This window comes from Pelodiscus sinensis, chromosome 9, assembly GCF_049634645.1.
Source record: "Pelodiscus sinensis isolate JC-2024 chromosome 9, ASM4963464v1, whole genome shotgun sequence".
Taxonomy (NCBI): Eukaryota; Metazoa; Chordata; order Testudines; family Trionychidae; genus Pelodiscus; species Pelodiscus sinensis.
In genome coordinates, this window is record NC_134719.1 from 32,340,525 (window position 1) to 32,355,701 (window position 15,177).

General features: G+C 40.9%; 1 protein-coding gene across 1 annotated transcript in view; it reads right to left on the reverse strand.

The window, feature by feature from the left end:
- Positions 1-1,222: 1,222 nt before the first annotated feature.
- The window catches only part of GTF2B (general transcription factor IIB), a 28,706-nt gene continuing 14,751 nt past the window's right edge, over positions 1,223-15,177 (reverse strand). Inside the window, exons 3-7 of the mRNA XM_075936445.1 lie at positions 8,879-9,012; positions 4,201-4,347; positions 3,935-4,064; positions 3,021-3,302; positions 1,223-1,683 (exon numbers count right to left, since the gene is read on the reverse strand). Coding sequence (XP_075792560.1) covers positions 1,550-1,683; positions 3,021-3,302; positions 3,935-4,064; positions 4,201-4,347; positions 8,879-9,012 — 827 coding nt within the window. The 3' untranslated portion in view covers positions 1,223-1,549. The remainder of the gene's footprint in view (positions 1,684-3,020; positions 3,303-3,934; positions 4,065-4,200; positions 4,348-8,878; positions 9,013-15,177) is intronic.

Below are 15,177 nucleotides of genomic sequence, written 5' to 3' on the forward strand. Positions count from 1 at the left end.
TTACCTTCAAGGGTTCTAAAAATTATAAAAAATAAATTAGGGTACATGTAATATTTCAACTTAAACAATACATACTATGGTTACTTTAATGCACAACACATCAACATGGTAAGACCTTCAACCGAAAGGCCATGTTTTTCCTCACAGGCAATGGAACTGTAACAGTAGTTTAAGGGAAGACTATCCAAGGCTATTGACAATCAAGAATTTATGAAGCTTGAATGCAGCTTACCCAAGGTGAAGATACTGGGTTTATTTTACCTTTTACACATAGGCACTGGGACCTTTAATCAGTTTTAGTCAGGACTTCAATGGCATGAGAAGTACTATAGTGTTTCACAGGAAAAACTTAGGAGCTGTCACATTTCAATAACCTTCAGTGAGGGATTAAAATTGAAGCAGCAAGAAAACAGTCAGCACTATTGACAATTAGTAATGTTAGCACTGGGCACAGAGCCCTTTTTTGGATGGATTAGGACCAGATGTGTAACAGCCTGACCCCTTCAGCTGTTCATTTTGATAATTAAAGTAAATCTTGCACCTGTGATGCAAAATTAGCTCAGAAACCAGAAGTACATTTGTTGCTTTGAACACAAAGCGACACTGTCAAGAGGCATCCACTTTTGGAAGCTATTAGTCTGGGGAAGGGAAACAACTTTTGGCTTTTAACTCCTCAGCACCTGGACTATCATTTCAAATACTAAGTGCTAATTTAGAATGCATCAATGCCAAAAGCTTAACTATTAGACAGACAAATTTAATATAAAGTGATAGGTCAGTATCAGTATTTGAAATACTTTTATCATCTTTGGTAGAATGCCAGATGTCAAAGTTGCCAAGAATTGAAATAAGTTTCTTTTAGTTGCTTCATAGTTAAGTGAAATTCACAGAGAGGGTGAGACCTCAATGAGAATCAAGGAGGCTGTGCCAACAATGACTAATCTTTTCATAAACAGTTCAGAAACCTTCAGCAGCAGTTGTGCAAATATTCAAGCTGCTTTTGGGCAACTGTTTGCTCTTGGGTTAAATCTACCATACTGTAAACTGCAGCTAACTATAAATATTATAACTACACTAGAGATTAAAAGTTGCCAAGAAAGCATGTGTGAGAGAAAGTATCCTTGTGACAGGATCCATATTAGTATGGAGATATGCCAGATTACATCCAATCTTCTATTTGGAGCCATATATAACAGTCTAGTGAAATACGCAAGTCGGTAAATGTTTTTGGAAAAGTTTTATTGGGGAATTACATAATTTAAATCGTTTTCCAAAATACATTTTACTAGATTCTCTACAAAAGAAATCTAACATATAATATGAAATTTAACTTGTTCCGGTCATTAAATATTTACTTCCACTAATATATACATACAAAATGCCACAATTATTCTGTTTATCCTTGGAATGTGTGCTGTATTCCAGCAGTTTGATTTTCATATCCTCCTCCAGTTCCACAATATCAAGGCTCAGTAGCAACACTTTGTATATCCTTTATTATAGGCAAAAATCAAATGTTCTTTAGAAATTAAATGTAACCTTAGCAGTTTTACAGCTGGGGTAGTTTGTCCACAGGGGTGTCAAATTTGAAGTCTGCTGGAAAGAGATCTGGAGCTCGCGGATAGATAAGTCTGTAAGACTGTCGGATTGTAACATCAGCAACACCAGCAATATCTCCTATTTCTAAGAAAATGAAGAGACACGAATTAAGCATGGAATAACCATTGTGTCTCCTGCTTTGTTTCACTCGAACACATGTAAGCCATTTTGTTCAAGTTAAAGTTCTGCATTTAATCGGAACCACAATTAAGAGTTAAATACCAAAAGTAAATGAAGGTAAAGGAAGAAAACACTTCTTCGGTTTAAGTCTGCAATGATTGTAAAAGATTCAAGGAGAAATAGTTCACCAACAGAGGAACTTATAGAAGCTCAGCTACTGCTAAGACAAGCAGAGGAAGTAAGGGAAGGAAACCATTCGAGATAAGCAGGAACTAGTTCACGTACGATTTAAAGACAAGGATGGTCATTTTGAACTTGATCATGAAGTGAATGAAGGCCTGTGGAAGTGCCCCCTGCTCGTTACACTTGCCAACCCATCTCTGGATGTAAGCAGCCCTGGCCTTTCACCCTTCCCTGCCGCCGCCACTGGGCAGGGCTGAGGCCAGGTCAGCCCTGGCTTCCCCACCAGCTCGCAAACTACTTCAAATTTGATCCCTCCAATTCCTGTGCTCATCATCCTCCCTCACCCAACATTGCCTATCCCTACCCCCCACTTGCTCCATTCCTACACCCCCATCCTTCCCTAACCCGTCCCTTTATTCCCCCCCACTGTCCATCCCCTGCCTGCAGTCCTATATCCCTTTTACCCCCACTATTCCCCCTTACCACACCACCCAGCCCCACATACACCCTTTCTCCCTCCCTACACACACCATGCCTCCTCCCCTACCCTCAGGGGCACCACCAGGACAGGACAGCCCACCCCTAGCCCAGCCTTTCTGCAAGGGCCTGTTGGGGCAGCTTTGCTCTGAGGTAAGCCCAGGGAGCCTGAAGCACAGAGCTGCCACTCCGGAGAGCTGCAGAAGTAGCCCAGGCGCAAGACCTGCCCAGCTTGCAGCAGGCCCAGCACAGAGTGCCTGAGCCTGGGCTGCACAGAGCAAAGCCACATGGCAGGTGCATAGGCCGGGCAGGCTGGGGGCAGGGCCCAGAGGCAGGCAGATGCTGGTCCAGGGGGCGCATAGAGATGGAACCACTGCCATTTCATAGAGCGATCACATGGTCAGGGCTCCTGGGGATGCAGTGACGTGAGGCTGTCACTGTCATCCCACAGGAAAAGTTTTTTTTATATAAAGAGAAAATGGCAGTTATTGTGGGTCTCGTTGTCCACACATGAACTGGTGACTCATGAAGCTCTTGTAGACTTCAGTGAACCAGATTTTTTTTTTTTTTTGCATTAACTAAATGTATCCATTATTTCAAAACAGGAAATATGTAAGAAAGATGGACTGTGAAGATTTTACCTTTTTGGGTCCTTTTCTCTGCTGAGGCTTGTGATGCCATATAAATAGCTGCAGCTGCTACAGAGATCGGACTCCTCCCAGGAACCAAGTCTAACTCCACGGCTTTACGTGCTATGTGTGTTGCTGCCATCTGTACTTGTTTAGGAAGACCCAAATTTGAACAAAATCTTGACATGAAATCTCCAGTTGTGATCAAATCCACACTGGTTTCCAGAGCCTTCAAAATAAGCTTAAAGCACCGACCTATTTCTTTCTTTGAAATCCTGGACACAGCACATATTTCTAAACAGAGAAAGCATTAAACTGTAAGCTTGTTAGATCTGTTTTCCAATTAAAGCAAGTACATTTCTCCCTCAGTGGTATTTTTCAGTTCCTCTATAAAACAAATTGTCACAAAGCAGACCACCATAAACAATTAATTTTACAATGTGCAAATCCAGTTCTAACTTCTATAGATGACCACTGAGTCTGACTTTTATAAAAGGAAAATGATACACAAAAAAAACTTCCATTAAAACAAGAAGAAAAATATTTATCATGCTTATCAAAATATTTGGCTCAAATTCAGATGGAACAATCCCTGCAATGCTCAGACCATCAGGCAACTTTTTGGACAGCACTAGTGGTATTCAGATGTCACAATCTGAATCATTTTTATATAGTAATGCAGGAACATCCTTAATACAATTAAATCCCAAAATGGCTAAGCCCAATAGTCCATTTCAAAAATCGGCTGCATATAGAAAAATCCTAATTAGTACTATTAAGTGATTAAAATAGGCAAGTCAAACGTAGCCTGCTGCTGAAATTACATTCTTCACTTTAGCCCATTTCTGGAGACTGCCAACATATTGCTATAATACTAGCTAAAAATATTTATTTTGATACGTTTAATCTATACATCTGAAACTTACCTTTAAATGTTCTAGGAACGCCCTCTTGTCTACAGGCTATATAGAGACAAGCAGAAGCAATGGCATCATTACTTCTTCCCTTTAGGCTCTTCTGCTCATACACTTGCTTGAATAAATTATTTGTTCGATCCTTCAAAGCAAGAAGACTAAATTTAATTAACTCTAGGCCATTTAATTAGCAGCAATATCAAAAATTCATGTGCTCATTATATTATGCTAACTAAGTCAATGCCAGAACAATTTAAGAGAAGTAGATGCGAACTTACAACTATATTTCTGGGAAGGTTGATTCTGTCTGCCATGTTAGTAATTTCTCTAAAAGCATTCATCATTGCTCGATCAGAGCTGCTCATGGTCCTGCGATTCTGGTACTTTGAATTTCCAAATTCATCAAAACTTGCTGCACCTGTGCCCTGAAAAAGTATGGTTTTATTTAATATTTCAAGAACAAATTTTCAGGTTTATAAAATTTTAATTCATGTCTTTTGGTTGGAAAAAGTTACACAAATATACACGTGAAAATCTAAAAATCAAGTAGCATTCCAAATTACATGTGTAAGATCCATACTACCAGAACTAGGGATGTTTCATATCAAGTAACAGATTAGTTAAGCACATAAAATATTATCAGTTACTCAACTATTCTGTAGTCCATGGGGGCGGGGGCAGAGGCAGCAGCCAACCGGCCCCATTCCCAGGGGGCCCCCTGCCATCCCATGCTGCTGCCTCTGTAGCAGAAGTAGCAGCACCAGGTGCTGGCAGGAGCCAGTCCATGAGGGGAGCCAGTTTAAAAACCAGTTTCCTGCACAGACCAGCTGCCTGCCACCCCACACTGCTGCCTCTGATACAGCAGCAGCCCCTGATCATAGGGGGTTGGAGAGAGGAGGCTTCCATGAAGCAGCCTCTGTGGCAGGCCCAGGTTTGCCACAGACAGGGGATGGGGAGCAGTCTCTGTCTGCAGGGAGCTCAGCTCCTCCCACCCCACGGTTAGAGGCAGCAGCAGGTGGAGGGCAGGTGGCACCACAGAACTGGTGCCGGGGGGAACCAGCTTTTAAACTGGCTCCTGCTCCCCCCCACCTTGCTGCCTCTGATACAAGGGGATGAGAAAGCACAAGTAGTTGAGAAGATATTAACTGATAAGACTAGGTTTATTGGTTAATCATATACTTGACTACTCGTTTGCATCCCTAACCAGAACTCCACACAAGCGATTACAAAAACTATATCCATTCCCCGGGGGGGAGAATCAAGATTTGGGAGAGAGTTATCAAGAGACCTGGCAATAATTTCTCAATCCAAAATAAAATATAGATACAAGACAAAATGTAATTTGTCCCTTTAAAATAAACTTATGTCGAAGGTCAACATCCTCACTGGTTCACTGTACAGGGTGCTAGAGCCTCTGCTAATAAAGCATTATTAAAACCTACAGCTTGGTAAACATGCCCAGATCCCTTACACAAAACTCCGTTATGTACAATCAACACACAGCCCTGAACTGAACTGGAACACTAGGTATGTCCATTACAATAGCTAAAGCACAAGGCCACCACTAAGCATCATACAACTAATGCTGGAGTGTCATTCAATCTGGCCTGCAGCTAATTTTTGGATGCATGGTGATTTGGAAGGTTTTTGATAGCCATCATTGGAACAACTTGCACCACCTTAACATGAAAATCTGGAACTCAGACAAATGCTCTATCAATTTACAATAATCCAAAACCAAACTGTAGTACACTTGGTATGCTGCTTGCTTAGAACAGGATGTTGTTGCCCATATTCAGAAACCAAAGAGCTATGTTTGAAAAAAACCTGATTCCCATCCTCACCCCAAGAAAAATTGTGAAGTCTAATTTTTTCTTAACAAGACTTGATTACTCAAATTGATAATATCAAACTCCCTGCCTACATTCCCCTCCCCTCATGTCTCTACAATTTACACAAGTGTAAGGTGCTTTCTATTGTGAAAAATCTTATTCCTGCCCAATACAGATGGTTTCAAAAATTTAAGGACTTAAAGCAAACGTGGAAATGCAAACACTGCCATGCCAGATTAAATTACATGGCTGAAGATGTCCAAGAACAGCTGCCTTTTAAACAAAAGAAAAATGACTACTTCATAATTTGTCTTGAGATAATATCTCTGGTGCCACGCAGCTTGTTGAATGACTCTCTTGGAAGCATCTCTGCTCTTTATTGGAGTTATGCCTGGGTACATAAGAGAATGCTTATTGGGGACATTTCAAGAAGCAGTCAAACTTTCCACCTTCAATGGGAATGATAAATTGCAATGTGCACAGATACTACAGAATATCACGGAAGAACAGTGATTTGGTTGCACAATTCCAAAATGTTGCACCTCCTCGTCTTCTCTGTGTCAAACTGCCAAGCTCTAATTACTAAAAAAAAAAAAAAAAAAAAACCACCTGAAAACCAGCTATTGACTTTGTATGTCTGTGTGATGAGTCCCTTTCGCTATTAACTCCTTTCACACTGGAAAGAGATGGCTCCCAAAGTAAAGAACTAACAATTTCTTAAATTATGGACATAAATACAGGTTTTCCTGAATGATCAGCAGCATTCCCTGTAAGCTGAGCACTTGTGACAGCCACTCCAGGAGAGACTGAAATGCCACCCAGCTGATTAGCAGAGTATCCACAGCTAATTTTTGTTTATACTAGTGGTACACATTTGGACATGCCTTGGTGCACAGAAAAGCATTTATTCTGCACATGGATGGAAACAATTAGAGAGAATATTGATGGGCAGCAATCTTCCCTTGCTGACATCATTGAATAATTCATTGCACACAACTTAATGTGATTACAGATGTTTTTGAGTGCTTAAGCAAAACTCATCACTTACAAGATACAAGTGTTCTCTATCCACAACATGGCAGAAATAAAAAATAGGAATTTTAGCTTCATGTGCAAGAAGAAACTTGGTTATTTCAGACTTTTAGGGAATTTAGGAGTCAGTTAAGAAACCTCTGCAACTCAAACATCTGAGGCAACTTCACACGCAAAGCAGGACTATTTTCTATTATGAGCCATACAGGAGAATGTAGTGAACCAGCCACCCTTCTTCCCAGGTGTTCTTGATTCTGTAGCAGGATTGGGGAACCTGCAGGCCAGGCTACCACTTCCCACAGCTCCCACTGGCCAGGAATGTTGAACCATGCCAATTGAGAGCTGCAGGGCTCTGTGTCTGTGGACACTCAGTAAATAAACCACCTTGCAGCCCACCAGCAGCTAACCCTGATGAAGTGCATGCAGCCTGTGGGCTGGAGGTTCTCCACCCCTGGTCTATAGCATTGAGCTGACCTTTGGAAGACCCTTCCTCCTGTGATAAGAAGCCATAAATAACTTTCTCTATTGGACTCAGATTTTGTAGTCTCTGAAGAGACGAGCTTTAGCTACTGAAGTTGTTAGTTTTCACTGTATCATCACAAGTTAGGTTTCCTTTAGTAGTGGTAATCACAGCTGCCTGTCAATCAAAAATGGACAACTATTTCTCTAATTAAACCTTGTATGGAACATCTTTCCTAGTAAGACAGGTGCACTCATCACATGATTAAGTATCAAAACTTTATTTTTAAATGAGTAATCAATTAAACGGAAACTTTAATTGTTCTAGTAATCTAGTTAGAAACTGGTGAAATGTATTAAGAGTTCTGGATAAAGACGATCGCAGATTAATTTTAGTTTAGAAGGTCAATCAGCACCAACAAAGTGGGAAACCTTCCATTAAGTAAAATGAGATTTCACAGTGCAGAATGCTCTTTAGTCACAAACTAGGGAAGATTTTTTTTACAGTATCAAAACAGACCCCAACTTCTAAATGGGTCACACTATTGTGTCAAACTGGTACTAAATTTCCATCCAACTAGTTTTATAATCCTATATGGGTACAACACAGCAAGAAAACAGTACACTTAACCAGTCAAAAATAATGTAGTAGGGATGTTAAAAAGCAAACTCCTTAATTGTATAGTTGACAAACATTTTATTGACCACATGACTAATAGATAAGGGTTAGTACTGCAAGCACTCAGTCCCGGCTTGTGCTGGGTCCCAAGCACTATTCCCACTGTGGCTCTGCATTAGAAATATATTAGGAGCTGGGCAGGCAGGTAGCCCAGCTCAGTTCCAGCTTGCAACAGTAGCGCCTAGGACTCGGTGCCAGCTGGGACTGAGCCAGGCTACTGGCCAGCCCTCTAAAAAAATGTATTGACGGGGGAGTAAGTGGGAAGAAATGCATGTAGTCAATAGCATTAATCGATAATTGGTTAATCATTTAACTGATTACACTATTATATCTCTATAATGTACACTGCAAAAATAAACACTGTCTGAACATTTAGGAACTAGGAAAGAATTCCAAATCTGTATTTTTAATAGTTATACCAAAAAATAATTAGATAGCACTCCTGATAAAAATGCTTGCAGTTATCTTCCTTTTCTATTGTGAATATTCATTTCATACAGAATGTCTTATGAAACAGCTTAGTTTGAATACAGAGTTTATTGATGCCTCAATGTATTTTAAGAATTTTCTAATGCATTCCAAATATGGGGGGAAGGAGAGGGGAGGAAAAATCTACAATTCTAAATCTACATAGGATTCCTTACGACTACACAGCAGTCATTTTTCCAACTGCTTTTTCCTTAGCAACAGCAATGGAAAAGCAATGTAAGTAGCCCCGTAACACTATCAATGAACTTCATTTCTTTCTTATAAAAATTCAATTAGTTCAGTATGCCTTCTTGCTACCTTCTCCACACAGATGAGGAGGCTGCCAAATCTGGAGCATAACAAGTAGTTATAATTAATTCAGTTTATACCAACACTTTATATTTATGGCATTCAATTCTCTGCATAGGTTTCTTGTTGTACTTGACAAACAAATGTTTAATAAAATTTTATACTGTAAAATGTTACCTTGCCAATCATAGTAGTCAAATCCCCATCACTTAAGAGAGGATTCTGGGTGTCTCCAACTCGAGAGGGGTCTTTTGTTGCTTTATCATTGCTGAAAGTTCTCCACTCTGACCCTACATCTATGACCCGGTCACCTGAATTGATAAAAAGTAATAACTTGCATTATTGTAACATATTACTTAAAAATATTTTGCACACATTAAGCCTCACTATGCACACCTCTATCAGCTATAACTCAGGACCACATTCCAATAGGGAATGAATACTGGGATAGTGTGTAGTAGCTATTTAACTCTGCAAAACAACAAGATGGGCAGGGAGTAAAAAGTGCAACTGAAACTGCAGGGAGAATTTAATTACTCAAGTACGTATTTAACCAGAATATACAGTTAAATTTCCCTCCTCTTAGAGTGCCACGGGATCTTTCATGATCTAATGGAATTAAGATCTTAGTTTCAAGAAGGCGTTAGAGATGTAAAATCCCATTTAATTAGTTAACCAGTTAAATGTTAAGTTTAACCAGTTAACTGATTAAATGGAGCCAGCAGTCCCCTAACCACCAGCTGCTTCTACTTCCCACCCCTCAGCCTGCATTAACTAAGGATGTTAAGATTCAATTAATCAGCTAATCGAGTAGTCTATGGAATTTCCATTGACTACACTATTAGTTGATAAGGGAGGGGCTTGCTATCCCCACTGCACCTAGCCCCTTTGAAATGTACAAGAGCCACAGCAGCTCCTGTACATTTCAAAGAGAAAGGGGCAGCTGGAACCCTCTCATGCAGCTCTTGTGCATTCCAAAGGGAGAGTAGCAGCCGTGGGACTGGCACACGTGGGACTGTTTAAATCCCAGCCCATGCGGTTTTCCCCATTGTCCCTGCTTCTCCTGCCCCCTGTGGAAACAGTGCTGGGGGGTAACTGGCTTTTACGCCAGCTCCCCCCAGCACCAGCTCATCCCGCCCCTCCCCTTTGCTGCCTCTCTCTGATAAAGGCAGCAACGGTGGGGGGAAGTGACTAGTCAAGTTCCTACTTGACTACCCAATAATCATTTGCTTATCTGGTAGTCAACTAGTCACTTACATCCTTAGCATTAACCATTACCCAATACTGGTTAACTGGTTACCCATTCACATCCCTACTAAGAGCATATTGTTGCTTTCTAAGGCATTAATAGTACCTTAAAAGGAAGTATGCCATCTACTAGATCATCAGCACCACATCTTGCAGCTTCAAATAGAGGGGCAGGGCAGGAGAAGAGGGGTGTAAACTTGCATGTTAACAGATGAGCCCAGGCTCATGGGTTAACTGTGTAAACAGCTAATCTTTCATCTCCCTAGTTAGCCAAACCAAGACAAACTTCCCTCACAATGACCTTTTAGAAGAAATATATAAACAATGGTTATAGATGCAGCCAGTGGTTCCCTGTAAGCTGTGTGCTTCTGGAGCCACTCAGGAGAGACTCAAATTAAGGATGTGAACGGTAACTCATTAACCTTACTGGGTGTTATTTACTGAGTAATTGGTGAACCAGCACTCAGGATCAGCCCCCTGACTGCAGGCAGAGGGTTGCTCCTGCCCTGCAGGCTGGGGGCCGCTCCCCCTGGTCTAGAGCAATCCCCCACCTGGGATCTCACTTAATCAGTTAACTGGTTAAACCAATCAGTTAACTGGTTAAATGTTAAAGTGGGATTTTGCATCATTAATTCAAGTGATGCACAGCTGATTAGCAGAGCTCTCTGCTAGATTTTTTTTGTTTCTACTGGTGGTGCACATTTGCACATGCCTTATTTCGCAAATTTATTCAGCACATGAATGGAAAAGATTCAAGGGAATTTTGGATGCAACTGCAAAATTCATAGACAAGATTTGTAAAAGGAACATTTTCCTCATGAAGACTGAGCAGGTCTGCCATTCATTAAAATAATCAACTGAGAAAAATCTTTAAATAATACTATTTGTAAAATATGTTCCTCATCAACATAGACTGAGCCTACTTAGCTGTTCAATTCTAAGTGACTGTCAACTATATTCATACCCAGGGCTCGCCAAGCAGCGGCGAGACCCACTCACCAGCCACACGGTTTTGCATGGTTCTGCGTTCTGTGCATGCGCAGATTGTTTTGCGCCAGCTCTTCCGGGTTATAATCTACTCGCCACAGGCAAGTAGATTACATTATTTGTCAAGCCCTGTTCATACCTATATATCACCATGATGCTTAGTTGTTTTGACACAAACCAAAGAGTATAAAAACATCAGTATGAACCTTACTGCATTCAAAAGCATCGAAGTAAAAGTTTGAGAGAATATGTTCTGTATGGTACAAGGAAAGCAGATATCCCATTCTTTCACTACACAAATCTTTCCTCCACCCCAAAGCTCAAATTAGCAGACAGCATGCTCCTCTGGCTCCTGAACTGTGTAAATATTTAAGTAGTGCTCCTTGTATTGCCTAGTAATAACTTTACTTCAAGACACCCCCCACCAAAAAACCTGTTTACTGAAGCTAAAAAAAGCAACATGTACTTAAAGTATTGGCAAGGTATAAATAGAACACTGAGTACAGGGCAATGATGTAATAATTTTCCACACAAATGGGAATGGCCTAAATGACTCACTCAAAGATCTACCTCTTGTGCATTACAAGCCATTCCTGTGCTAATGAAAAAGAGTATTATATCACTGCCCACTTTTACAAAATATTACAAACATAAGACCAATGCTACTATGCCAATATAGTAGAAAGGATTAATGAACAAACCCCCAAATATAAGATATTACATGTATTTAGATGCACTCTGCAAGTATGTTTTACATTTTACATTAGAAAAAAGTATGTACTCTTACAAGTAGAGAAGTACCAATCTAATTGCAGCAAGTCACTAACAAATATTTTCTGTTAAGGAGCAAAGCCTCTGTTTTAAACATTTTATAACAGATTTAGTCCTACAAAATTAAGCATGGCCCATGTATGTATGTATGTATGTATGAAAGAAAAAGAAAAAGAAAAAGAAAAAAAGAAAAAGAAAAAACTTCAAAGTTTTAATGCAAATTGTATAAAAAAACCCAAAAGGACTTAGCCAGAAAATTCAGTTATTCTGAGGCATGCATCCAAAGAACTAAGATGAATTTCCCGAGTCTAATCCTACCTAAACAGCCTCCTTGTTTGGCACCTCACTGCAAGCACCAACACCAATCACTTGTTTGGAAATTGCATTTTTTAAATTTAAGTTTCTGCGTAGTGAATATTTAAATGGGCTTTAACTATTTAGTGCAATTGGTATTTTCATAACTAGTGATGGAAAATGTACAGTACATGGGATAATACACATTTACTTCTGTATTTCCAATCCTCCCATTTTATGCAGAATCCCAAAATCAGTAAGACATTCTCTGCAAGGTCAGCTGGAGGCACTGTAGTTAGGCATACCATTTAACTGGTCATCTGAAGAAGTGGGCTGTGCCCACGAAAGCGCATGATACCATCTACATGTTCAAAGTGCTACCAGACTATTTGTTGTTTAAGTTTATCCTGTACAGACTAACTTGGCTACCCGCTGAAGCATTTAACTTTTGTCAGGAAGACACAAGTAAATCTAAATACAGGTACCGCTCTGGTCTGGCACCCTCAGGACCAGACTAGTTCCGGATTAGGGATTTTTCTGGACCAGGGAAAAGTAATTTCATGCCCCCTGCCACTGAGCTTCCTGGCTCCCCCTGCAGCCCAGCGGAGCCACGCACTGGTTCTCGCCCACCCCAGCCCCTCCAATCCAGCTGAGCCACACACTGGCTCCCACAGCCCAGCTGAGCCACGCATCACTCCCGCCTCCCCCCCTCCCACCTTCGCAGAGTGCTGGACTCTGATCCTGGAATATCTGTGGTCATGCCGGATTAGAGTATCCCAGATTTTAGAGGTGTGACCTGTACTTTCTTCCCTGTTCTGAAAGCCATCCAGAAGAAATCCTTAGTATACAGGGTCTATTCTCAAGGAAAACCATTACTAGGCTAATTTGATGAAGCATCTTCCAAGACATGTGAATACACTGTTTGGCTAAATGTTTCTTTTTCTTCATTCTGTAAACAGATCCTTCAGTATGCAACTACTTTTTACAAATATTGCCCAAGTGTTGAAGATAATTAGACTGAACAACAAATACAGTGAACACAACACAGATTTTAAGTTACCCAACGTGAAAAATCTCATTCAGTAGAATTCAAAACTAGGGCTGTCAAGTGGTTAAAAAAATTTAATCACAATTAGTCGCATGCGCCCCCCACGGCATTTCAATGGGGCAGCACTAGCTGTTCCCAGGCTCCATGTAGAGTCCCCAGCTGACCCTGGGCTCCATGCAGTGTTGCCCCTTTGAAGCGCTGCGGTGGCATGCCAAAGGGGCATCGCAACACAGAGCCCAGGATCAGCTGGAGTCCCCAGCTGACCCCAGGTTCTGGGGAAGCCACACAGAGGCCTCAGCTGACCCCAGGTTCCGCTGCTTTGGGAAGCCCAGGACAAGCTGGGAGTCCCCAGCTGATCCTCGGTTCCAGAGCCCAGGATCAGCTGGGAGGCCCCAGCTGACCCCCGTCTCCACAGCAGCTGCCCCTTTGACACACTAGAGGTGACATTTTAAAGGGGCAGCCATGGAGCCCGGGGTCAGCTGGGGACTCTCCAGCTAATTCTGGGCTCCGTGCAGCAAGACCCCAGCTGACCCCAGGTTTCACACAGCACTTCCCTGGAACCCAGGGTCAGTTAGGAACTCCCCAGCTGATCCTGAGTTCTGGGGAAATGCCATGCAGAGCCCGGGATCAGTTGGGTAGTCCCCAGCTGACCCCAGGCTCCACTGCCCCTTTGAAATGCATGGAGGCGGCGTTTCTAAGGGGTAGCCGCTGCACAGCTGATCCCTGGGGGCTCAGCTGTGAGGCAGCTGCTCCTTTGAAACGCTGTCTCTGCGCGTTTCAAAGGGGCAGTGGAGCCTGGGGTCAGCTGCGGACTCCCCAGTTTATCCTTGGCTCTGTGTTGTGCCTCAGTAGCACTTCAAAGGGGCAGCACAGCATTAGCGCCTGTGATTAACACGTTAATCCTGGACTGCATTCATCACAGGTGTTAAGGCATGCCAATTGACAGCCTTATTCAAAACAGAATACATCAGACAAACATTTGCCTTTTTATATAGGAATCCAGTATCCTGTTCAAGGCAGCATCTAAAATTAAAAATGCCATTTCACATCTTTCTTTAGGATTTAAGAAATGTCTAACCATTATATAAACCATATGTAATATATTCTTACAAAAAAACTGACAGCAAACATGACTACTCAATGGAGGAAATATTTTTGTGGTCACAAAATTTAGTGTTGAAATCATTTTATTTGCAATTATACATCTTAAAGGAACACTATCAACTACTTTACAGTAATGTACACTCCATTTGTAATACCTTATGTGAAATAGTATGCATGTTTACTGATTTTGTTTCCCATTTGGCAAACTTTTATCTTATTTGGAATACAAAGAAATCATATCTTACACTAAAGATGCTTTAGCCAAAGAAAGATTTACAGGATTAAAATTAAAACCTAAAGTAACAGATTCACAGTTTACTAATCATATTGCACCTTGCAACAGTCTCTAAAAATTCCCCTCATGGAAATACTGCAATCTGTTTTAAGTGTTTATTCACTATGATATGCTTTAAGGGTAGCTATACATTTCTATAAAAAAGTACATCTTCTAGACTTTCAACACTTTGGTCTTACAAATGTCTGATTATCAGTAAAATGCATAGTTGTATTTTACATGAACACTACAAATACAACAGAACCATTTTAAAATTCAATTAACAGTTAATTTTGTTCCTATGGTTAATGAATGTGCTGCCATCTAGTGATCATTGAAATTATTGCTCTTTAAATTACAAAATAATGAGCGCTATAACCTTGCAGCATCAAGCAAAGTGCACATGAAAACCAACTAGTGATATAGGAACACAATACAGATTCTTTTTCATTACAGTACTGCTTTTGAGAAAATGTGTTGAGAAAAGCATATCAAGCTCTCAGACTCAGTTTCCTTCCAGAGGGAGTATGCTGAAAATGTGCCCTCCTGATTCACTCTCATCAGACAAGTCTTCAAAATATTAAAATGCAGAGGGAAACTTTAATTAAAAGAACAGTTATGGAGACTCCTCTCCCCCACCAGCAGTCACTCCAGATTTCCACGTTAGGCCTTACTTTCTTTGTCGTACACAATGTAACTTGGAATCAAAAACTATTTCACATTCATGTTCTGTGATTGTTCAGACTTCTT